At 43.2% G+C, this 26297-nt stretch overlaps 1 protein-coding gene across 1 annotated transcript in view; it reads right to left on the reverse strand.

Moving 5' to 3' along the window:
• Positions 1-884: 884 nt before the first annotated feature.
• The window catches only part of LOC310795692 (putative E3 ubiquitin-protein ligase HERC6), a gene marked incomplete at both ends in the record, with an annotated part of 42969 nt that continues 17556 nt past the window's right edge, over positions 885-26297 (reverse strand). Inside the window, 12 exons of the mRNA XM_083657760.1 lie at positions 885-1105; positions 3979-4081; positions 4256-4439; positions 5460-5530; positions 5631-5697; positions 7488-7654; positions 8561-8707; positions 14511-14690; positions 15200-15298; positions 17943-18094; positions 18374-18560; positions 18828-18847. Of these exons, the coding sequence (XP_083513886.1) occupies positions 885-1105; positions 3979-4081; positions 4256-4439; positions 5460-5530; positions 5631-5697; positions 7488-7654; positions 8561-8707; positions 14511-14690; positions 15200-15298; positions 17943-18094; positions 18374-18560; positions 18828-18847 (1598 nt within the window). The remainder of the gene's footprint in view (positions 1106-3978; positions 4082-4255; positions 4440-5459; positions 5531-5630; positions 5698-7487; positions 7655-8560; positions 8708-14510; positions 14691-15199; positions 15299-17942; positions 18095-18373; positions 18561-18827; positions 18848-26297) is intronic.

Consider the following 26297-nt stretch of genomic DNA (forward strand, 5'->3'; position numbering starts at 1 on the left):
TAAAGCATAAAATGTCTGAAAAAAAAATCTAAAATTTAAAAAAGCATAAAGCAAAATCACATATCTTTATGTAAAAAAAAACAATAACACATTTTCTTTAACCATTAAAGGTTTGCAGAGTGAACATTTATTTATTGTAAAGGTATAATAGGCAAAAACATATCAGTGTCTTGAATTACTAAATTGTAGAACATGCTGCATACTTTTACACTCCATGTTTGAAGGTTAAAGCTTACATAATATGAATAGAATAAGTATTTGTATTTGCCAAGTTATAAAGTGCAAAAGAGTGAGATTATAGCAGCAGAGGTGTAATAACGAAGTACACTAAAACCAGTGTTTATTTATATAAAACAAAACAATTATATGAATTTATTTGTATCAGTGTAGAAATAAGCTTTGAGCAGGAAGTGCCACACAAATTGCTCTTAATCTAGACACTCTTAAATGTCATCATTCTGCACATTGACCCCCTTATGTTTTGGGAAAACACCAAAGCTAAATGAATATGGTGAAATGTTGCATCTAACCCTTTGGTATAAATCCAACAATGTCATTATACATGTTAATACCGCTAAACTGCACTAGGGTGTAAATGTATCCAATGTTGTTTAAAGCATCATATTTTGGAATACGATTTTAACATTGAACATGAATAAGTGTCATCAAGCAAAGTATAAGATAATTTTTTAAGATTTAAGAGTATTATATACATATATAAAATATTTGGCAGATTTTGGTGGCGAAATACCTCAAAAGTAACAAAGACATCAAAGTTCAACTAATTTTAACAGGTAGGCTACGGTAAGCAGCAATAATAGATTATATTTTTAAACTAACCCTCCCTCTTCACCTAACCTGCCTGTTCCTACACCTGTTGTGCATTATTCCTTCCAGAAGATTCTGTTGTGATTAATAGCCCAAATAAGCCTGTTGTGCATCGTCCTCTTGGCTGGGTATCTCTGGTAGGTGGGCAACAGAAGCAGTTTATGACAGGTGAGGGATTCTGGGAAATGGAGTTCAGTGGAGTTGGCGAGGACAGCGACTCTCATTTGGATCGTGTCCATGCCCAGGATGGGCACTCGGTCACAACCTGTGAGGAACACTGATCACAAGCAATAGGAAGACATCATGTTAAATAGGAACATCTTAAAGCTAAGGCCAGCTCACCCTAAAATCCAAAATACATATTTGTCCTCTCACCTGGAGTGCTATTTATCCATCTACATCATTTTGTGTTAGTTGCCTGAGTTTTAGAGATATCGGCCCCTATCGTTGCATCGGCGCAGTTTCTAGGCCGAGCGGCAGGCGCAGATCAAAGCAGTGGGCGTGGAAAGGCGCACTTGATATCGTCGTGCTGGCGCTAGATGCAGCCCAAAGCATTACAACCACGCCTTTTAGGCGTAAAATTATGCACCGTCATGCTCATTGGATAAGTGCAATAAACGAATCGCACGCTTGCCTTTTTAGCTCCAATTCCAGTGATCCCGCAAAACCAGACGAAAGCCAAACGCTCTGCCCCCCCCCCCCCTCTCTTCATCCAGCCTGTCTGTCTGCATTATAGGCTATTATTCCATATTATTATGCTTCTCAAACCAATCTAACTGCAGTTTCAATACTGCAAGCATGTAAATACGCTACACTATAGCAAGATCAAAGTGAAAATAATGTACTAAACGCATCAGCTAGAAAAATATAGCCTATTAGATTGGTGAAAGTTTGTCCAGAAAGATATCGTTTTCTCTCCCCTGCTGCAGGTAGAATGATGCACATAAATATACCCTACATTATGTAAAGTCATTGCATAAATGTGTTTTTATTGTAAAACTAAATGTGGAGTAGGGCGAAGTTATTGGAGCGCACATCACAGTATAGCAGATGACAGTAGAAGCTTCCGAAGCGCGTTCCGCTGTCACTTACCTAAATCACGTTAAATCCACACAGGGTATATATAGGCTCAAGAGGACATATATGTTTCACATAGGGTGGTGTTTCATTTCATGTTTTATTTGGTCCAATATTGAAATGTTCGACAATTGCAGGTTGTCTTACCATTACACATTATTTTAGATCTACCTTTTATATCTATTTCGGCTCTATTTAGTAGCGAAATGGAGGACCCAATTGCATGCTGGGAGTGGACATTCACAGGCAGTAAACTTACAACTGCTATTTCCTATGGGAAGCTGGGTGCTGCGTGGCTGCTATGTGTTGTGTCTGTTTGAGCGAGGTTTCAGAGAGAGACAGAGAAGGGTGACAGGGGAGAGGCACAAGTGCACTGGCGCAGTGAATAGGCCTGGTTTTCAAAGGCGCAAAGCGCTAAATTTAAGGCAGGTGCCAAGATATCAGTACGCCGAGATTTAAGGCCGACACGCCCACTTTGGCCCATTCTGGGGCTGCGCCACGCCCATTCGGCCTAAAGCGCATTTGGCAGCCTAAAGCCATATTGATATCGTCCCAAAACAGGCGCAAGGCACGTTTTTTTGCGTTTAAGGCCCGTTTTAGCGCCGAAGGCTTGTGGGAGAATAGGGCCCATCGGCCCTAGAGATGTTTGCCTTTTCTCCAATATAATGGAACTGGATGGCACTCGGCTTGTGGTACACAAAATGGGAAAAACATACATTTGAAAAACTCTTTACAGAAATCATGACCTGGTTATTCAAGATAATCCACAAACCTTGTTGTGAGCAGTTTCAACTATTTTCTTTAGGCCGAACTACACCCACTGGCTAATTCCTACATGGAACTGCAGCTAGTAGCAGCTGTGGGAGTAGTTTAGTTGAAAGAACATAGTTCCTACATGAAGCTGCTCATAACAAGGTCTGTGGATTATCTTGAGTAACCGGGCCATTATTTCTGGAAAGATACATTGCTGTTGAGTTTTTCAAATGTATGTTTTTGCCATTTTGAGTACCACAAGTTGAGTGCCATCCAGTTCCATTGTATTGGAGAGAAGGCAGACATCACTAGGACCGATATCTCCAAAACTCAGGCAACTAACACAGAAGGATGTAGATGGAAGAATATGTAATTTGGATTTTAGGGTGAGCTGTTCCTTTAAATATTAAAGCAAAGATGTGTGGTTAACAAGAAAAAAAATAATTTTCTTCTGAGCCTGTTTCTTTGAAGATTTGAGCACCTCTCTCATACATCTTTAAGCAGTGCAGCCGCTTCTATAAGTGACATGTGTCCAGCCGTTATAGACGAGAGTGAGCACGGGATTTGAGCACAATGAGCAGTGAGCAGAGACGTGCGCATGAGATTTAGCCTAGAGTTGATATCTGAGTTTAAAGCTCAAATCACAGACATTTTAAAGAACGAGATGGGTCAATGTAAATGTTTTATTGTATCTTAATCTATCTGACCTTCTCTCCTCAGCGACCTCACCTCCCCCATCTTTCTTACTTTACCTTTTATCCCACTCTCCTATCCCTCATCTCTTTTAATCGTGTCTCCTTAATCTATCTTGTACCACGTTGCCTTTAATATTCCTGTCTGTATTTGTGCTTTGCTTATCTGTTGTTGTGTTGTTGTTGTTGTTGTTGTTGTTGTCGTCGTTGTTGTTGTTATGTTATGTTGTTGTTGTTGTGTTGTTATGTTGTTGTTGTTGGTGCTGTTGTTGTTTTTAAATGCTGCCATTTAGGCCAGGTCTTGCTCGTAAAAGAGATCTTTGATCTCAAGTGACTACCTGGTAAAATAAAGGTAAAAAAAAAAAAAATAGAGCCCCTCCCTCCTGGCTGTATGCCTAGGCCCCTCCCCATTGGCATCCACTTACTTGTTCAACCAAACTTTACAATGTGCATTTTTATATGAATGAAGTATCCGGCACAGTCAAAACACAAATATCACGACATCATTTTTCCTAAGCATTTAAGGTTTTGGGAGGAAGTGGGAGTCACCAGTGCTTCACCTCATCACCCATCCCATGGTTCATCTTGATTAAGTGCATTTGAATGATAATTGTGTAGCATTACTTACAGAGGAAAGCTTTCTTCCGGTCTGCTGTCAGTTCATCAAACACCTCCCAGAAGGTAACAATGTTGGGATGGTTGGCGTGGTATTCTCCCTCATATGCCGTGTTCTAGATCGAATCACAGGAGAAACTTTTCTGGCATACAATATTATGGTTGTTGATGTCCCATTCATCAATATCCATGTCTACATGAGTAGCCTAAACACAATATTCTGAATATGTGAAATGATTACATTCCTGATTCTTATCAAAGAGATTCAAAATTCAAAAACACTTGCAAACCTTCTTAAACGTTTCCCAGTCATAGTTTTCTTGGCCCACCATCACTCCTCGCAGCTCCTCTGGCTGGAAGAACTCCACCACATCGATGTCACACACCTTGAAGAAGCCTCTCCTGAACTCCTCAAACATCTTCTCAACTGACGTGTTGAAAGCGTAGTTGACATAGGCGTCAACAAAATCTTTCCTATTGAGAGAAAGATTGAGTCAGAAGTTCAGAAATATAAAAGTAGTTTCAGCCAAGTAATGCATAGATGATGGATCCAGACCTCACACTTTCTCTGTCCTGGGAGGTGAGAGAGCTCAGAGTCACACCCTTTATAATCATGTAAATGTATAATTATTAGGATTTCCACCCATCCACTGCGACACTTCTCATATGCTCAACCAGGCCACCAACCTCTCCACCCCTCCCCTCAGTCCCCCTCCTGACAGCTTCAACCCACCTCTCCCCCCCCTCAGAATCAGAATCACTTTTATTGCAACAGTATGCAAGTTACATACGAGGAATTTGTCTTATTTGTCTCCGATACCTCTCTGCATTCAGGAGAGAGACGTCAACAGCAGTCTCGCAGTAGCCAGCTTGCTGACGTGTGACGTTGGGTCTGCCCTCGTGAGACTACATCAACAGGCTCTTCAAAAGGCATAAGTCACGAAAGCCAGCTGGCCCTGACTCTGTCTCACCCTCTCACGCACTAAAGCAGTGCTCCCCAACCACCGAGCCGCAGACCGGTACCAGGCCGCAACGCATTTGGTACCGGGCCGCGAGCCGGTCATTTTTTTTTTTTTTAATAAACATAGGCTATAATATTATAGGCTGTGTGTGATAGTTGAAACATAGTTTCAAGTTGACGTTCATTTATGTTTGTAGTTCAAACAAAAACATAAATACTGTATAGGCTACATACAGTACAACACAAAAGGCTGTTATTTACCCTTTGTCGCCACCTGGTGAGTAAATATATATGTACCGGTAACTAAAACCATTAAAATTGACAACCGGTCAACTTTTTTTTCCATGTATCTACCGGTCCTTGGCACAAAAAAGGTTGGGAACCCCTGTACTAAAGCACTGTGCTGATCAGCTGGCCCATGTGTTCACTGAGATCTTGAACACCTCATTGGAGACATGCCACGTTACAGCCTGCTTCAAGTCCTCAACTATTATCCCCGTCCCCAAAAAGACACTAGTTATTTAAAAACACACTTGTTTGAACTTGTGACAACTTTTCCTTGTTCTTTTGCCTCAAGTTCCACCTCTCTGCCATTCCAGGTGACCTGTAATCGACAATGATGAGAGGTAAAAGACTGGGTAGTGTACAACATTTATACCAGTAACTGTGCATAACTGTGATAACTGACAGGTCAGTGAACATACCCTGAAATTCAGTTCCATATTTTCAACATCATCAGAAGTGTAGTCCTCCAAGAGGTACCGCAAACTCCTGCAAAGCATTGGAAAAGGATTCATTTATTACTCACTGGCTTCCTTCTGATATTAATTTTGCATGTTAAAAAAACTGTATTGCATTTGCAGGTTGTGCATTTTAAATAGTTTCAACATAACCGTGACCTGCACATGGCTCCTACAGTGTTGTCTATAAAAAAAGTTATAAGCTGCTTTTCAATTATGCAGAACGTTTAAAGGCCCAATCCGTCAATACTCACTATTACTGATGCCGGTGGCCGTTAGTGTAACTGCAGGCAGCGTGTGAACGAGCTGACGCGCAGGCACCATACTCGCACGCGCACAAGCAGTTGCCTGGCAACAGCAGAGCTGTTGGTTGCTTTGTAACGTTAACTCATAAAAGTCACGTGAAAACGGCAACCTGGACAATTTATCGGTCAGATCAGCCTCGAGATGCCCAGGAAGGATTCTAGATGAATTAGGGGACGTTATTGTGGCATGTTTGGTCGTGTTTTGGCTTGCGTTGGCTGCGGGGAAGTTGATACTCATGTTAGCACAAGCCAGGAAATAGCCTGCTCCCCCTGTATGTACGGTACCGTGTAATGCCTGGAGTTGACCAAACTGAACAATCAAACAATGTTTCATAAGCATAACAGTAATGTTAGGCATATTTAGGACTGTTAAATTCATTATCCACACAAGACGGTAACGTTATTAGTGGGGCTGGTGGTAATTTCTATAAATGTAAATTAATATTAGTTAGCCGCGATTAGCATCAAGCTAACGTTAACTATGTGCAGTCCCACTGCAGCCAGCAAGTGGACACTCATGTTAGCACAAGCCAGGAAATAGCCTGCTCCCCCTGTATGTACGGTACCGTGTAATGCCTGGAGTTGACCAAACTGAACAGTCAAACAATGTACCGTAAGCATAACAGACAGTAGGCTAACGTTAGGCATATTTCCGACTGTTAGATTCATTATCAACACAAGACAGTAACGTTATTAGTGGGTCTGGTGGTAATTTCTATAAATATAGCGAAATCTATTAGTTAGCCGCGTATAGCATCAAGCTAACGTTATGGTTATAATAGGCACAAACCACCGCAGCTAAATGCAGTCAAACAATAATGTTCCATGACCATAAGCATAACGGTAGTAACGTTAGGGTTGCATTACTTCACACAAGACGGTAATGTTAGCAGAGTTTCTGACCAGGTGGTCAGATACTTGTACTACGGAGTGACAGTAAAAATCTTGAATCTTGAAAATCCATTAGCAAGCAGCTAACATTATCTGGTCAACCACATTACAGTAGCTACAAGCAGCAAGTTCCCTTCATGAACCGAAAACACAGTCCTGACTCTAGTTTCCCCCCGATGTCGGTCACATTGCTGCTGTCTGGCCAGACGGGCTTCATTAGATAAATATGTATTTATTCATTTAGTGTGGACTTTTTCTGGAGTCTGTTTCCTTTTGCTAGCAGCTAGCGACGAACGTAACGTTAAAAGCTACTTTAGCCATTTCCTGTTAGCCGGCGTCTAGGACAAGAGGCTCATGAACGCGCGCAGACATCACATCCTCTAGCTGTGGCGGGAAATGCTATCCCCTTCGAAACTGCGGGTTTTCCATGTATCTTCTGAACGGCTGGTCGGAGAGAAACGCCCCTGGTCGCCATTTTTAAGTTACGTCAAGGCGCATTCACTCAGTGCCAATAATAAACACTTTGTGCACATTTATTTCTCGCCAGAACCAACGGAATGGGCCTTTAATTATGTATTATTTTCAGTCAGCTCAAGAGGTTAAAATGCACTGAATGGATCCTTACTCTCCCACTACAGGTTCAAACTCCTTCATGTCGTCCAGCGAGGGTTTGGCGCCGAGCAGCTTCTTGAAGAGAACCAATGGGAAGGGCAGGTGGACGATGTTGTGGTTGTAGAGAGCCATGCCACACAGCACCCCGAACAGAAAGTAATCCTTCTCCCTGACTCTGGGCTGTTGGTTTGATCGTAGAACATGATCATTAAGATTAAGTAACATCCGGTAATTGTCTGAAATTTGCTTTTACTTGAAAACATTTGCCCCAAATGGCTTGAGGAAGCTATGATATCGAGCAATATTAAAGAGTTGTGCATCCATAAATGTAATGATTGATTTCAGTATTTACATGTTATCCCAAGTCCTCACACAGAGACAGTAACCTGGATTATTGCACAATCACCACTCTTTTCCATAGAGAGAAACAAGAGAAAATAGTTTGTACCAGACATTATGCAATGTCACATCTGTGTACAACTCCAAAATGGTATTACTGTGGCAGTACCAGGGATGTTTCTACATATAAAGATACATTTTTCTTCTTCAAACATGATACTGTAACACGATTATAATATACAATGTTTCTCGTAGGTTTGCTGCTCGTGTGTGTGTGTGTGTGTGTGTGTGTGTGTACGGATGGGGGTGGGGGGGTTCTTCGTTTTCCCACCAAATCGAATCAGTTCATCCTTTAGTCAATGTGATCCTGAGATATCGCATTAACGAGCGTGAAACAGGGTGGCCATGACGTCACAGAGACCTTGAACTTTGACCATCGACCACCAAAGTTTAATCAGTTCATCACCCAAGTGGATGTTTGAGCCACATTTGAAGAAATTCCCTCAAGCTGTTCCTGATATATCCTGTTAATGAGCATCGGACGGATGTGTACGTACAACCCGGAAATATAATGTCTCTGGCCACGGCTGTCGCCGTCATAAAAAATATGGCAAAAAATTATTTACTTAGGCCACTAAATTAGTGTATACACATTTTGATTCAGTGTTTGCTGCCCTTCCCCCCCGTATGTCTACAAACACTGTTTGGACTGCATTTTCTTTCTTTAATTGCAAACCCTGGTCTTACCCTGACCCTGACAGGAAACCAGGCGAGGGTCAGGCTCTCGTTGTACATGAACATCTCAGACTCAGGAGCCATCAGCTCATCAAACACATGGAGGAAGAAGTCGGTTCTGTTGACGTTGGTCACCTTCATGTCCTCCACAAACTGCACCTGGGGAACATAGGTGCAAGTTGGACCAGTGTTTAGAAATCAAACCTATTTTCTCATTTCCTGCTGGCATGTTTGCATATCATCAGTATTCTGCAGTTATCTCCAATTTTACATTTTATTATCTCCCCCAAAAGGTGCTTAACAACACAAAACTTTGTAGACAAGTAGGTCATGGGCCAACTAAGAACTGATTACCTTTCCACACCCACTGGCCAAAATGGGGCGTGGTAATGGACGTAGCCAATCACAAAAAGGCGCCTAAGTCCCAAATGGATTCACGTAAGACCATGAAACTTCATTCCCGTCTGGCTTGAAGCTTTCTACCAGTGTTTGCAGTGGGCGGAAGTTGGGCGGGTGTACTTGCCTTGACAGACAACTCCTTCAGCCAATCAGCGTTGGATCCAGTCAAACGCAAATCCAATCGGGAGAACGGCAAAAACACATTTTCCACCGAGAAACTCCGCTGTTGCATACTCCTGTACTTGTTTAATTGTTGTTATTGGTCTATTTCTGCAATAACTGCACTTCATGGCTGTTTAAACTCGACAAACATTGACATTACTCCTCGAGGCAGACAGGCAAGGAGGCGGCCATTATTGTTTCGCTAGTGCAGTGCTAGTTGCGTTCCTGATTGGCCAACTTGCGCTGTCAATCACAGGGCACTGAGCGCAGTCACTGATTGGCTTGTCTGCTTTGCAGTTTCTGCTAAAGCCATCCCAGGGCTTGAGGGCAGACAGTCCCCCAGAAGATTTGGGCAGAACACACCCTGCGCCCGCCTACGCAGCAGTCAAGCACCAGGATTGGCCAGGAGAGAGCCTTTTGTTCCCTTTTGACAGCTCAAATCTCCCACACACACACCCCACCCAGCCGTCCACGTGTCAATAGTGATCTCTAGTGCGATCCATAATAGAGCACCGCTGACCAACTACTTCTTCTTTTGAGATCTGTGTGCGGTTGGCGTCCAAGCGTTGCATTACCGCCTCCACTGGTCAACGCAACTCTGTGCTCTCTGAGGAGACACTGTGTAGTACAGGGGTGCCCCAAGGAACAGTCAGTTCCTCCTTTTTGTTTACTTTGTATACAGATGACTGTGTCAGCTCACATCCTACTCAGTTTGTAATTAAGTTTTTAGACGACACCGTGATCCTTAGTCTGCTCACAAGCGATTCTAACATCCTCAGATATACATCTGGAGTGGACAGGTTCGTAGAATGGTGTGATCAACATCATTTAAAAATAAATGTAAACACAACAGAGGAGGTCATAATAGACCCCAGGTCCATAGGTGACCACACTACGATCAGTATTCACAACCATAACATCAAACAGGTCTCCTCCTATAAATATCTAGGAGTGCAGATCGATCGGGAACTGAGCTGGCACACGCATGTTACAAGCATCTGTGCAAAGATCATCAACATCAACGTCTACACTTCCTTTGAAGACTCAGGCTTTTTGGAGTCAGTAGTATTATGTTGATTTTTTATAGAGCTAGTATACTGTAGAACCCATATTGAGATATGGTATTTCCAGGTGGTTTGGCAATGGTAAATGGCCTGCATTTATATATCGCTTTTATCCAAAGCGCTTTACAATCAGTAGGTACATTCACCCATTCACACACCGATGGTGGCAAGCTACCACGCAGGGTGCTGGCACACCATCAGGAGCAATTTGGGGTTCAGTATCTTGCCCAAGGACACTTCGACATGCAGACTGGAGGAGGCGGGATTCGAACCACCGACCTCTTTTATCCAAAGCGATTAGTGGACGACCCGCTCTACCTCCTGAGCTACAGCCGCCCCGGCAACCTGACTATTAAGTATACATCTCAAATTGCTAGGCTGGCAAACATGGCTGGGAAGATCATGGGTATGTCCACCCCCCCCCCCCCCCCCCCGATCACCCCCCAAGCCATCTTTGAGCAAGCAACGATACGACAAGCTCGGAATATCTTATCTGACGCCTTGCATGTACTGAACCCAGAGTATGAACTACTGCAATCTGGCAGGAGGTATAGAATTCCGCGATGTAGATATAATAGATATAAACACTCATTTGTTCCTCAGTCAATCAAAATGATAAATGAAATTAACTAGAAGTGACTAGATGCACCTTATCACGGGGGTATGTGCAATGGTGTATGTGTTATGTTCTTGGTGTTTTTAGTTAACCCATTGATACCGGATGCAGCATTTGCGTGTACCGTAATTTCCGCACTATAAGGCGCACCTGAGTATAAGCCGCAGCAGCAAAATTGCCTGTTTGTTACATATATAAGCCGCACCGGACTATAAGCCGCAGGTGTTTTAATGTTTAATTACCATATGTAAGGGTTCGTGCACAGAGGGGATTGTCGGGAAAGAGATGGCTGTTTGAGGAAGCTCCCATTTATTAACATTTCAACAAAATAACATAACACAACACCACCTGTGTTTTTTTTTACAGTGCACACAGTGTCCGCGGTGTGGTGAAAAGAGGGCAAGAGAGGAAATTAAAACAGAAGTGGATTTATAGTTAGAAAGAGTGCTAAAGAAGAGAGAATTCCGTTTTTTCTTTTTTCTTTTAGTTACTCACAGTACTATTGACCAGTCCAACTCAAAAGATATTCGGCAGTTTCACTTTGAGCTCGTTCCGCCTCCGCTGTACGCCAAAACGATATCCATTGACTTTAACCTTTTCGATGATGCTGTTGTATGTTGCGCGTTTCTGTTGCACCAACGCGGAGAGGTCCTGCCGGACGAAAAAGCGCGTACCCTCCCAGGTGAGGGGCTTCTTCCCCGCAGCCTGGAGGATGAGTTGACGGTCGGGCCAGCGGAGTAGGCGGATGAAGATGGCCCTCGGTGGCAGGCCGGGGTCTGGACGTGGCCGAGGCGCCCGGTGTGCCCTGTCCACCTCTGGTGGTTTCTCGCCTTCCTTCAGGTCCAGGATGTAACACAGGATTTTGCCAAGGAAAGCGTCCATGTCACCAATCTCAGCTCCCTCTTTTACATTGATCAGGCGAATGTTATTTCTTTTACTCCTGCTGATTAAGTGCAGGGTTTCGATTTGTTTTTGCATTTTATCCATTTTCGGACTCACTGTTGTTTTTGTCCTCCAGTGCGCTGATGCGCTTTTCCGCATTAGAAACTCTGTTCACGGTTGCCTTATTTTCTTTAGTGAGTGAGTGGATGGACTTCTGCACGTTTTCAAACTTGTTTTCAAGCTGCTCAAACCTCTGAGCGATGTCGGACTTAATCAATAGTGTTTCACGGAGTAAAAGTTTAGCCCAAGCCGGTGTATCTCCAGCCTCCAGCAGGTGAGTCATTTCCTCATTCATGGCGGTGATTGCTTCGTCTTTTTCTTTCTGCTTACTGGTTTTCAGTCTTGTGCTTCTTCCAGCAGACATTCGCCCCACTCTTTAAAGTTATTCAGTTGGTTCTGGTCACCTTATTCATTTTAGATCAGATCGCTAAAACATATTGTTTGGTCTGGTGTAGCAGCTGTCTAGCTGAGCGCCATGGTCGCCGTGCGATCACGTGATGCCGGTTGATTTCCGCCAAATGATGTGCAGATGAAGCTGTGTAACCTGTAAAATCCATAGATTTAGGAGGTCCCCTAGTGGCCGTTAGCTGGAAAAATCCATAGATAAGCCGCACCGTTATATAAGCCGCAGGGCCGAAAAATGGGGAAAAAGTCGCGGCTTATAGTGCGGAAATTACGGTATATCCCTTTAACACCGACGGCAACGGGCGTGTCATTTTACCTTTCATGCCGGCTGCGACACAGACGCGTAGTACGTGTATATCACTGTTTCAAGACATGTGACCGATTACATGCATCATGATTTGCTGAAATAGACGTGGCGGAGGTGAAATGCATTGTGGGTTTTGTAGTTTTTTATTTTTATTGTTGCCTCGACCGTGTGGACAGTTTTTCAAAGCTCGAACTACACATAAAATCAAGGAAGCGCCGGTCCAGCAATACTTCCCATTAAACTTTAGGATGAAATTAATGCTGCTGACCTAATTTCAGATTTATTTATCTCATGTTCCAATCTGCAATAGCCTCAAGGTTTTACTGCACGTTCTTCTGCTGCACGGTGGCAATTCTGCATGGCCGCGTCTCAGACAGTAAGCTAAGTGAATGCTAACGCTGATGAACTGAACGGAGTATAACTTACTTTGAGGACGAAGACATCAATGAATAAGAAGATTCCACACCCAGATTATGATGTGACTGTTGACACGCTAGCCAAGGCTCATTGGGTGAGTGACTTTTGGCGAATTTGCCGTATTTCAAGACGACTGCAAAACGGAGGTCGCTAATGTTTTAACGTTAACGTTAGGCTGCAGTAATTGTCAAGGGTTCAACAAAACCTATTTCCTCAGCTTCTATAGTAGCTATCAACATGAAATAAAAAGCATTTGAGAGCTTAAACCCGTGGCTTTTTAGTTGTAAGGGTTACATTTGCCGTAATCTTGATTAACATTTCTTAAAATGCGTTAGAATCTTTATTTTTATTTTTGGGGGTTAAAAATTACGTTAGGGCAAATATAATACGAAAAGCCAAAGGGTTAAGCTCTCAAATGCTTTTTATTTTATGTTTATATGTGCTATAGAGCCTGAGATATGAAGGTTTTAGTGAACGCCGACCGCTCTGGCAACTTCTCCGAAAAAGGCCGGTTTACAGGGGCTGTTTACAAACGTGCAGTAGGTTTAGAGGGCCACTCAAGAGAAGGCGCGCCGGTATCAATGGGTTAAGGACTGTTAAGTGTGTCTATGTATGTAGCTGTGGCCCTGTCTCCAAGACAAATTTCTCCCAAGGGAGACAAATAAAGAAAACCTTGAACCTTGAATGTATGAATGTATGAAGAAGAAGAAGAAAAAAACCTTCACATCACATATGCGACACTGTGTGGACCTCACCTGCAATTACTGGTCATAGCCATTGGTGTTGTCAGAGACAACAAAAGTGAAATCTTCCAGATTATCACTTTAAAGAGGCCTCCCATAATTGTTGAAAACAATGAGTTGAGAGGTAGAGTTGAACACGATAGAAAACAGTTACATGGTAACTGCTGTTATCTCAGTGAAGACACTGCCTCTGCAGACTTTAAGGCTGCTTTGAGACACGGTAGTCCATCAATACTATCAGTGGTTTCACGCCTCCACCATAGACTGTATGAATAGGCCTCCACAGGTGATTTATAGACGAGGCGTGGCCAGGAATGTCTTAAAGAAATATCCATGCATCCTGACGTAGGAACGTCTTATCCCATAATTGTTGAAAACAATCTGTCTCCACTCAGATAACCATGTACGGCCATATGAAATCCGTCGCCCCCCAATTTATTTTATCGGATATATATATATATATATATATATATATTTTATGACTTGTCTCTCTCAGACAGCCTCTTTGACATGTTTCTCAAAGTGAAAACCAAGTTGTGAGGTGACGTAAGGGCCCCCACAAGACCGACCCCCTCTCTCAAAACATCCTAATCGAAAATGGAATTATTTCTCTCTGCCTATTTCACAGTTATGAAATCATTTAGGTTACTACAATAATTAGGTGTACTTTTGATTTTTGCATTTGATTCCATTTTTATTACAAAATTCCATAATTTGTTTCCATTTTGCAGAAATCATATGGCTCTATTACCATGTTTGACATTTGGAATCATCCCCTCTCAAAATGTTTTTTTTTTACTCTGGAATCAAGCTAGACAAGTTAATAATACATTTCAAAATCCAAAAATGCTAGTTTTCAAATGTATCTACAAAATACAAGCGTCCAAAGTTTGAGCAACATATTTACCAACAGTTCCCTCTCAAAGGCGCAGTGGTCAGCTGCAGCTAGCTGTCTGAAGGTGTCCTCGATGAGGTGCAGCTGTCTGAGCTTCAGCTGGAAGACCGGGGCAGGGGGGGAGTCAGGGGGATGGACCATCGACTCAGTGGGCCACATCAAAGCTAAGTCATGAAGAAAATGGTGCTTTTTCTGTAAATTACAAACAATGGCACTTATTAATCAAGGAAACACAGAGGGCAAATTATAACAGCAGCTGCATTATGCAATGAAATCAACAGTATGCATGTAATAAAATGTTAATGGAAAATACTGTATATCATCTATCAAGCATACCGTATATCAAACATTCCTATTTCAACTTCAACTTTGCAGCAGATTCTAATCCATTTCAGCATTTTTCATGACCTTCAAATACCTTAATACCAATAAAGAGCTACTATAAATAAACAAACAGTAAATAACTAAATAAAAAGCAATATCAAATTTTTACTTTAAATTAAACTGTGTTCATTTTTGCCAAAATATTCTCATTTTTGATATACTGTATTCATTCAAGTTCATGTTCATCAAGATATATTTTGGAAGCTGGTAAATAACTGGTATATCATAGCTGCACAGTAAGCTTTATACTGTATGTACTATAAGTAAGTTGACTTTTCAGTAAAAAAAAAAAAAATTAATGTATTTTTAATCTATACCTTTGCTATGTATGCATGGATGTTCAAGACTGCCATCTTGCAACACAGATTTAACAGAAACGGGTAGCGGCAGAAGATGGTAGGCATCTGTTCTGTATCCTTTAAGAAAACATTGATTCATCATTTATAACAATATACATAATTTATCACTGAGCAGCAACATGGCTCACTAGAGATTCACTTAGAGAGAATTTCTGTTTATAAATATTGATGACAGTCAGAAATAGGTATTTTTGAATTCTTAAGGTGAGTGGAATTTAATTGAAGAAAAAAAAGTCTAACCTCCAATTTTGAGCATGTACGCCACAGATGGACATCCTCTAGTGGCTGCACATTACCAGTGATCTCATCCACATAAAAGGTATTCAGCGGTACTTGCTTTCCAATTTTGTTTGCCTGTGAAAAAAACACAGATTAACTTGCATAAAATATAGTAAAATCAAGCTCAAATGAAAAATGACTTATTTTAGATCACATCCCTGGTCATAGAGTGCACCTATTTAACAATGCACGCCTAAAAATTCACAAAAATTACATTTCTTTGGATTTTTCTATAAAATTCAGGAGGGGGGTCTAAGATCAGCTGAGTTCTTTCTTCACCAGCTAGAACAAAGCTCTGCCACACCCAGTGCACCAAGCACAGTGTGCCTACTGGAACTCATCGAATTGGTCTTGACCAACAACATTTCATGTTCAGCAATGATTTTTTCCTGCAGGTCTCCGGGGTCAGCATGGACTCTAATGTCCCCTAGTTTTGCCTCACTTTATGTTGGACTCATGGAGTGGGAGATCATACTAAACCCTGAGAAGAACTCTTTTCTACAATTCATCTCAATTTACAAAAGGTACGGTGATGATGTTTTCTTCATATGGACCTCGACAGAGGAGAAACTGAGAGTTTCACCATTTCATGAATACTCAGAATGCACATCTCAAATTCACAATGACACATGACCACTCTAAAATGATCTTTCTGGACATTTTGATCATCAATGACAATGGACACCTTAGCACTAGCCTGTACAGAAAACCCACTGACAGAAACTCACTTTTACATGGTCAGTCATTTCACCCTACACCCCTCAAGAAAAGTCTCCCTGTTTCCCAGTTCAACAGAATACGCTGTATCTGCAGCTCTGACACAGACTACCACAAACACAAAACGGACATGGAGAACAGATTTCTCAAAAAAGAATGGGTAACCCAAGCCTCCAACCGCTTCGATCTCCTCACACAGACTGAGTGTCTCAATAGCACCAGACCCAGAACCACAGACAACAGGATTACCTGTGTTATCCAATACTCACCACTGGCATTTTCAAACGATCCCCCAACCTCAGAAACATGTTAGTAAGAGTGGATTGTCCACCCAACCCCCCCAGCCACCTTCCTGCCACCTGTAGAACCAGGAAACTACAAATGTCGTAATTGCCAACAGTGTAACTTCACCCATCAATTCTATCACCCACACACGGGCAAAGCTTTGACCATCAAAGGCATCATCTCTTGTAAAACCAACAACATAATATACATGCTCAAATGTCCCTGCGGCCTCGCCTACATAGACAAAACCTCCAGGCCAATGAAACAGAGAATCTCTGAACATCGTAGCACTATCAGAAATCACCACATCAAGAGCCCGGTGGCGAAACACTTTAATCTAATGAAACACACTGTTGCATCTCTCAGTTACACTGGGATTGAACATGTTAAACTCCCATGTAGGGGGGGGGGGGGGGGGGGGACATCAACACTCTCCTTTTGAAACATGAACTTTTCTGGATTTACACTCTTGACCTCTCTCCAGCTCTGCACCTGCCGGATTCGACCTGGATGTGCGTGTTTTTAACTTTTCTATCAAAATTCAACCATGTTTTCTTCATGTAAAACATAAATCTACAATGTGCTTACATCAGCTGGTACTGTACTACCAATTTCAACCAATAATGTAACATGACAGCTGTTAATCAATCTTCATAACTAGGAGAAAATTCCAAGCAGGAATGCTTGCAACATGGCTGCCTATATGGGCAAACTTTGCTATCCCATGAATGCAAAGGACATGTAATTGGCTCGTTAACTACCATTCCAGGAATATCGCTATTTACCACGGCTCGTGGCCCACTTCAAGACCAGCAGCCAGCACTCTCCCGGGGGCAACCGCTAACCAGTTCTCTGCTCTGGGGCTTGGCGCAGTGAACAGTGCACAGCGCTGTATTTACATTATACTGTGTTTGTAAACATAGTTATTGAAACGTGACCGGTAGGTTTCAGATTTGTCCGGGAAAATACATTATGTATCGGACTGGCACTGCAGGGCACTCGTCTCACATTCAGTCAGTCCCTCGTCCCAGACACGCCCACCTTTCAACGGTCAAATCAAACTCCTCCAAACGATATGTCCCACCTCTCTGTTTCACTCAGAAATACGTCACGATAAGGGTGCAAATGGCGTTTCAGCTCGACTTTAAATTTCATTCACTAATTTACATTTACAATTTAATTAAAATTAATTTGGACATATTTTCAAATATCATCTAGTCATAAAATGTTTGACCAATGATGGACAAAATGTTGTGGGCCAAATTCTGCGTTTATGGCCGGCAAAGGACGAGTCCCAGAATAAGTAATATGATTTCTTAATTGATCCCAGACTGAAAGTGTGTCGATCCATCGATGTATCTATCTATCTATCTATCTATCTATCTATCTATCTATCTATCTATCTATCTATCTATCTGACCTTGTAGAGCATCTTGAGGATGTCCATCAGCATTCTGACCGCAGGAGAGCAAGTTTGCACAGCGGGGTTTCTGAGCATGAAGGCCAGCGCCTTTTTGAACACCATGATGTGCTTGATCATGATGGAGGGCGCCAGGGAAGACCACCAGCCTCCTGCAGAAACAACACACACACACACACACACACACACACACACACACACACACACACACACACGAACATTATTTAGCACATCATGTTCCAGGTAAGCTTTTAATTCAAGTAAAAAAGAAAGGGGAGGATCCAAATCTCAGCATTATATTGGTGATTTTTGCATGGCCACACTCCATATTCATTTTCCCTGCAGAAGGTACTGTGGTATTGTAAACAGCACTAAGCCTAACCTCTTACACATTCCTCACTAAACCTCTGAAGTGAAAACTTGTAGTTTACGTAATGTTGCCAGGCTCTTCTCATTCATCTGCAGAATACTGATTGCCAAGGGCAACACTGTCTTCATGACACGGTCGTCCTCTTGAAGAAGGGAGCACGACAGCAGAATCATGTAGATCTCTGGTGATTTCAGGACAGGTCCTGATTCAAAAAGATGTTCCACTAGCACTACCAATGCCATGTTTGCCTATATGAAAAAGAGAACAATGAGATAAGACAACAACATTTAAAACATGCATTCATTGCCTTGTAATTATGGAAATGAGTGTTTCTTACAGGTCGCCACATGACAGGAGGATTAGTTTGTTTAACTTTTAATCATTGACTCAATACATGACATATGTGCATAATGTGAAAATGTAAAGGCTGTTCGTAACTGATTGCTTGATCCACGGTATTTTCAGCAACTGGTCCAAAAATCGGACAGCAGCCTCAAGGTCCACAGTTAAGGCACCTGGGTCTGGTGGAAGCCCGCTGATAAGACAAAGACCCAAGGCACAGCATGAGAGAGAGAGAAAATACTAAGAATACCACATCGTGGTTGTATGCCTCCGCCAACAAGTCAAGTTGCAGTCTACATCCATGTCTGACTCATACAAGCACAAATACAGTACCTTGAAGCCCACGGTGCAGTGGTGTGGACATTCACCCTTATGTCACTTTAGGCAATACGTACCTCAACCACACGGCTAATCATTTTCAGCATGGAAGATGGTCCTACCCCTACCCTATGCCTAAACCACCCACATCCCCCCAGCCAGTCCCGCTACCCACCTCTGGAACCCCGACTTCCTATGATCGTCCTAACCCTAGCTACGGCCCCTTTTCTGTAGCCATGCCCCCTTCATTGACCGCAACGCCCCCTCCCACCACCCACTCCTCCTACTCACCCCTCAAATCCCGACTATCTACAACCTTCCTATCCCTGGCTTTGGCCCCTTTTACCTAGCCCTGCCCCCTTCCTTAATGGAACAGACGGACGTGAGGTCGTCCCTAGGACAAACAGCCCTCTCTGTACATTCATTCATTCAAACCTTTATTTAACTAGAAAATAAAACCCATTGAGACCGAGGTCTCTTTTTCAAGGGTGATCTGGCAGGACACATTTCACGTCAGACCAAAATAGATGTACACAAGTACAAAACACAGTATAAATACAATACTACTGTCAATAGACTACCATCCACTCGAATTGGAGAGTATTAATTACAAATTAACTATCTACAAATACAAGCACAAATAAAACCGTACAATCAAACATGCCGTAGTGTTTGTTTTTCTCCCTTCTACCATCTTCCACTCCTGATGCACATGCAGTGCATCATGAGTGCATCAGATGCACTGGCTATTTGCTCTTGTGTTTAGTCCGGTTTGCTTTCACACAACAAACGAACCGCCCCAGGGTTCACTTGGAAGCCAACCAAGACCTACGCTTTCAAGCGGACCAGAGTTCGCTTGTTTGTTCCGCCACAGAGTTCGTTTGCACTTTCACACCACCCCAAACGAAGTGGACTATCCGAGGAAAGGAACTCTGGCGCGTTTAAAGCAGACCAAACAGCTTATATGAGAAAGAGACCTAAGACAGAGACAGACAGGACATACCTGGCTTTTGTGAAGCTAGCAACAATGGTTGAACTTGTCAGAAACAGCCACAATATCTCTCTGTTGGAGAAAGTATAGTTTATACATTGTAAAGCACCACAAATATTACAGCAATATACAACTGATGTTTTAATAGTGCAACTAGATAAGAAAAAATTTATTATAAAAGTGAACCTCTGGTCATCTTTATTGCCTTCCATTTCCAGGTAATTCTGCAGATCGGTCTCATCTAGCCTCCCAATTACATGTAGCTGCTCTCTCCAGGCTTCCTGCAGGTTCAGTTCAATTGAAGACTTTTTAAGACCATTATGAATGCAATTTAAGACCTATTTCACATCCATACTGGCAAAAACAAAATATGGGGGATATGAAGGAAAATCAGGCTGTGATGCTCCTGATGTGAAACTATATTGGGTGATGATGGCTGCTGGCTTTTTACAGCAGCTTTATGTTGTTCTTCTTCTGAACAGAGTACACAGTTTGCATTAGTGGTTATTGCTTCCATGTTGGTTTCCTTTTGTAGTTTTGTTGGTCATGGTCATCAAGATTCTCTGGAAGACTTGTTGGCTTGGTTCGAGCTTTAAAATTCGTTATATTTGGATTTATCGAAATGTCTATGGAGAAAATAGACGTGGAACTTACTTCCGGGGCAAATTACATCACGTGGCTGTTGAGCTCTATTGTGTGGCAGTGTGTTTATGTGGAGAGACGCTGCCCCCTGTCTGTATTTCCATGTTTTCACATTGTTTCGCTCTGTTCTGTGTTGTGTGGTCGAGCAAGGTTAACAGTAAATGGGGAGAGCGAGCAGCGCAAAACCGTTGAAACGCATTAAACGGATTAAACGTTTTTCTGATAGTTTCACAGCGGTTATTTTATAAAAGCACAAATAATTGTATTTTCAATTTTACTTAGAACAATACATGAACAAAACTATAACGACCGCAACGCGGACTTATGCCTCCGCCATTAGTTCATTCTTGAGTCCAAATCATCATTTGAGGCAAATTGGAAGAAATTCTGTCAAGGCGCTCCTGTGATGTTGCGTTACAGAGCTTGGAAATTAGGTGTGTGAGGTCACAGTGACCTTGAACTTTGACCACCAAAATTTTATCAGTTCATCCTTGAGTCCAAGTGGACGCTTGAAGCAAATTCGAAGAAATTCCATCAAGACATTCCTGAGATATCGCGTTAACAAGCTCGAAAATGGCATTCGAGAGGTCACAGTGACCTTGACCTTTGATAACCAAAATGGAATCAGTTCATCCTTGCGTCCAAGTCGATGTTTGAGCAGGGGTGTTGTCTACGTGCCACGCAGGTATACGCAGTATACACACTGCGAAATGACTCAGATTTGCGTATGCGCACTGGGAAATGCGCTATGATACGTATCGTTTTCAATTTCCATTCATAAAATTCACCCTGTGCGCTCTGTGTTACCCTACGTTCACACACAGCACCCAAGCCTTGCCTTTACCCACGCTTTTAAATAGGCGTCCTTTTTAGTCAATGAGGCTGTGTACACAGGGCGCCTCAACGTGAACCTTCCGTGTACCCACGCCTCGCCTGAGCTGCGCCGATTTTTACGTGAGTTCTATTTTCAAGGCGCGTGAAGGCAGACTTTTTCTGTCAAGCCAGGAAAGAAAAACGCGACAATATTCGTGGGAAATGGTAAAGTCAATTTCAAAATAAAATGGTGTTACAGCGTTGAGCAGAGAGAGAGAGAGAGATTGACGGGTGGCTATCACGTGGGGCTTTCTCCCCGTCGGCAAACAAATCTTCAGGAGACAGAATAGCGACCGAAGAAGCAAGATGAAGCTGATGGCTGAAGCTATTCTGCAAATTTGGGGAGGAACAACAACAAAAAATGGGTCGAATCTCCGCCCACTCCCGAGCGAAACCACGCCCCCCCCGTCCAGGGGGGAAGGGGGGGTCAGAGTCAGAGTATACCCTCTGAAAAAAGGTAGACTACACCACTGTGTTTGAGCCAAATCAGAAGAAATTCAATCAAGCCGTTCTTGAGATATTGCGTTAACCAACTTGGGAATGGCGTTCGTGAGGTCACAGTGACCTTGAACTTTGACCACGAGAATCTAATGAGTTCATCCTTGAGTCCAAGTCGATGTTTGAGGCAAATTTGATGAAACTCCGTCAAGGCATTTGTGAGATGTTGCGCTAACAAGCTTGAAAATGGCGTTCGAGAGGTCACAGTGACCTTGGCCTTTGACCTTTGACCACCAAAATCTAATCAGTTCATCCTTGAGTCCAAGTCGATGTTTGAGGCAAATTTGATGAAACTCCGTCAGGGCATTCGTGAGATATCGCGTTAACAAGCTGGATAATGGCGTTTGAGAGGTCACAGTGACCTTGACCTTTGACCTTTGACCACCAAAATCTAATCAGTTCATCCTTGAGTCCAAGTCAATGTTTGAGACAAGTTTGATTAAATTCCGTCAAGGCATTCCTGAGATATCGCGTTAACAAGCTTCAAAATGTCGTTTGAGAGGTCACAGTGACCTTGACCTTTGACCACCAAAATCTAATCAGATCATCATTGAGGCTAAGTCGATGTTTGAGGCAAATTTGATGAAATTCCGTCAAGGCATTCCTGAGATATCGCGTTAACAAGCTTGAAAATGGCGTTTGAGAGGTCACAGTGACCTTGACCTTTGACCTTTGACTCAGATATCGCGTTAATAAACATCGTACGGATGTACGGACGTACAGACGTACGGACGTACGAACGTACGTACGTACATACGGACGGACAACCCGGATCCATAATACCTCCGGCCTGGCTATCGCCGGCGGAGGCATAACAAACGAACAGGCTCAGACACAGGAAAGGAAAAGAAAGAAAAGCATACATATAATATCAACACTCAATATTACAACGTGGTGCTAGCAGCCGCATAGGGTGCTTATGTGCTTGATGTAAGAGATGTTGTGCATGGGGTCCCACGCAAGGGGTCCATGAGGAACCAGCCGGGCAAGTCACCCGCCGCCCCTAACCTCAACGAGGTAGGCTAGAAACGGGTCCCAGATAGTTAAGACATTTTGTAAGTGAGTTGGTTCTCAGGGAACTGAGTCTCTCCATCTTTATAACAGAGATCATGGTCCCTATCGTTGCATCGGCCTAGATTCTACGCCGAGCGCCTGGCGCAGTGGGCGCGGACCAGCGCACTTGATATCTTGGTCTTGGCGCTAGACGCAGCCTAAAGCATTACAACCACGCCTTTTAAGCGTAAAATTATGCACCGTCATGCTCATTGGATAAGTGCAATAAACGAATCGCACGCTTGCCTTTTAAGCTCCAATTCCAGTGGTCCAGCAAAACCAGACAGAAGCCAAGCGCTCTGCCCCCCCCCTCCCTTCATCCAGTCTGTCTGTCTCCATATAGGCTATTATTCCATATTATTATGCTTCTCAAACCAATCTAACTGCAGTTTAAATACTGCAAGCATGTAAATACGCTACACTATAGCAAGATCAAAGTGAAAAGAATGTTCTAAAGGCATCAGCTAGAAAAATATAGCCTATCCCTATATGATGAGATTAATTTTATATTGGTGAAAGTTTGTCCAGAACGATATCGTTTTCTCTCCCCTGCTGCAGGTAGAATGATGCACATAAATATACCCTACATTATGTAAAGTCATTGCATAAATGTGTTTTTATTGTAAAACTAAATGTGAAGTAGGGCCAAGTTATTGGAGCGGACATCACAGTATAGCACATGACAGTAGAAGCGCGTTCCGCTAACACTTATCTAAATCACGTTAAATCTACAAGAGATATATATAGGCCCAGGAGGACATATATGTTTCACTTAGGGTGGTGTTTTAATTTCGATGTTTTATTTGGTCCAATATTGAAATGTTCTACAATTGCAGGCTGTGTTACCATTACACATTATTTTAGATCGACCTTTTATATCTATTTCGCCTCATTTGGTTGCTATTTAGTAGCGAAATGGAGTACCCAATTGCATGCTGGGACATTCACAGGCAGTGAACTTACAACTGCTATTTCCTATAGGACGTGTGTTGTGTCTGTCTGAGCGAGGGAGTCAGAGAGAGACAGTCGTATTGTGCCTGTCAGACTGAGGAGAGAGGGAGAGAGTGACACAGAGAAGGGTGACAGAGGAGAGAGCCAGAGGGGAGGGAGAGAGCCAGAGGGGAGCGCTCCACGCAACTGGCGAACTGAATAGGCCTGGTTTTCAAAAGCGCAAAGCGCTAAATTTACGCCAGGTGGGAAGATAGCAGTACGCCGAGATTTAAGGCCGACACGCCCACTCTGGCCCATTCTGGGACTGCGCCACGCCCATTCGGCCTAAAGCGCATTTGGCAGCGTAAAGCCATATTGATATCTTCCCGAAACAGGCGCAAGGCACGTTTTTTTGCGTTTAAGGCCCGTTTTTGCGCCGAAGGCCTGTGGGAGAATAGGGCCCCATGTCCGTCAACCACAATTGAAAAGAAGGTGAAGAGGGGGACTTCGATTCCTTCAGAATGGGTTTTTAGGCAATGGTTGTCCTCAGTGTCAGAGACTGTTGCACAGCTGTAGGGAAGTCCAGAGAGGTCTCCGACCAGCCGAAGATGGCGAGTTCTGCCTCCAGATGAAGGGTTATATTGTAGGCCTTAAGAGTACCAGTCAAATATTTTGGCTGAGCGATGTTATTGGCTGGGCACTACACGTGGCTGGGCACTACACGCCCCCACATAGGGCTCTGAACAAGTTTCCGCCCAGAAACATCCCAAGCAGAGCAAAACAATGTTAAAACGTGAAAATACAGGCAGGGGGCAGTGTCTCTCCACATAAACACACTGCCACACAATTGTATAGGTCAGAAGTGATGATTGAGAGGGGAACCTTTTGTATGAGTGTATATTAGAGATGCGCGGGCTGCAGTTATAACCGCGCTGACCGCGGATATCCCGCCCCACGGGCGGGGAGGATCACAGAAATAAAGATTCTGATTAATAGCGGATGGGTTGCGGCCGAGTGAAATGATGTATCATTAATGAGGAACATTAATATTAATTACGTTATCTAGTATATGAATGTATTTTAAGCTTAATTTTTCGTCAGGCACATGTTAGCCGCCTATTGTTAGGTGGCAGGGACCCCCAAGGACCCGAGGCAGTAGTAAACAAATAGCCACGCAATGGGATGCCTTCTTTCCTAACTCCTTACACAGTATGGTCAATGATGTCACCAGAAAACAGGAGTCTCCACTGAAGACACGTTGGAAGAGAAGACGCAACACGCTAGTATTATTTTCCCATACAGCTCAATCCAGTCTTGATCTAAACTTGAAGCTATAGCGTTAGCCTAGTATGCTACATGGGCAAGTGCTGGACTGGATTATAATACAGCATGTAAGTTTATTTGGAGTGGACTGCAGCGATCGCACCGACAGCAGCAGAAACAGTAGTGTAGTGGGGCACGGTGGCTCAGTGGTAGAGCTGTCGCCTCACAGTCAGAAGGTCCTGAGTTTGATTCTCCCCTGGGACACTGTGGGCGCTGTGGTTGTGTTCCCCCCCATATCTTCAGTGCCTACTGCCCAGGTGGGGTATCTCGTCGTAAGGGCCTTTCTGTCTGTGTGGAGTTTGCATGTTCTCCCCGTGCTCCCCCAGGGGGGTTCCTCCGTATATAACCCCCCCACTAAAAACATGCAGAAGATCAGATCGTCATCGTCATCCGACCAGTGACGACAACATCCGAAGTTGGTCCCCGGGCGCTGTACGAGAAAGCGACCACTGCTCCTGGCCTGCCCCCTGGAGGAAAGGACAAGCCTGGATGGGTCAAATGCAGAGGACATATTTCACCGGCCACCATCAGCATGAGTGTGTGTAGTGGCCGCATGCATGTGTTGTAGTGTGTTGTGTGACAATAAAGACGGGCTGCCGTCTGAAAATCGTCGTTTAATCGTTTAAAGTAAATGAATCTACCCAAATCGCTCATAGCGTTGTGAAATGTCGGGTGCACAGCGGGCGCGGATCTATAAATAGTACAAAATAATTTGCGCGGATTTATGGCGGGCGGATGGCTCATGCATACACACGGATTAGGGTGGCATAAAAGCTCATCCGTGCATCTCTAGTGTATATAGTGTTTTTTGGTGAAATAGTTGCATAGTATACCGTACTTTTAAGGATTTGATTTTAGCATTTTTAAGGACCTGCAGTGGGGAGAAAACACTAGTCTACTTAACATACAGCCATCTTGATTCATATGGCAAAATGGTCTTTTAAATGGAATAAGTTTAATACACTACCTCTATAAGCGAAGTGTAGCTGAAGCTTGTATCCCACCCAGCTGCTAT

The sequence above is a fragment of the Poromitra crassiceps genome (genome assembly GCF_964638095.1).
Source record: "Poromitra crassiceps genome assembly, chromosome: 21".
Taxonomy (NCBI): Eukaryota; Metazoa; Chordata; class Actinopteri; order Beryciformes; family Melamphaidae; genus Poromitra; species Poromitra crassiceps.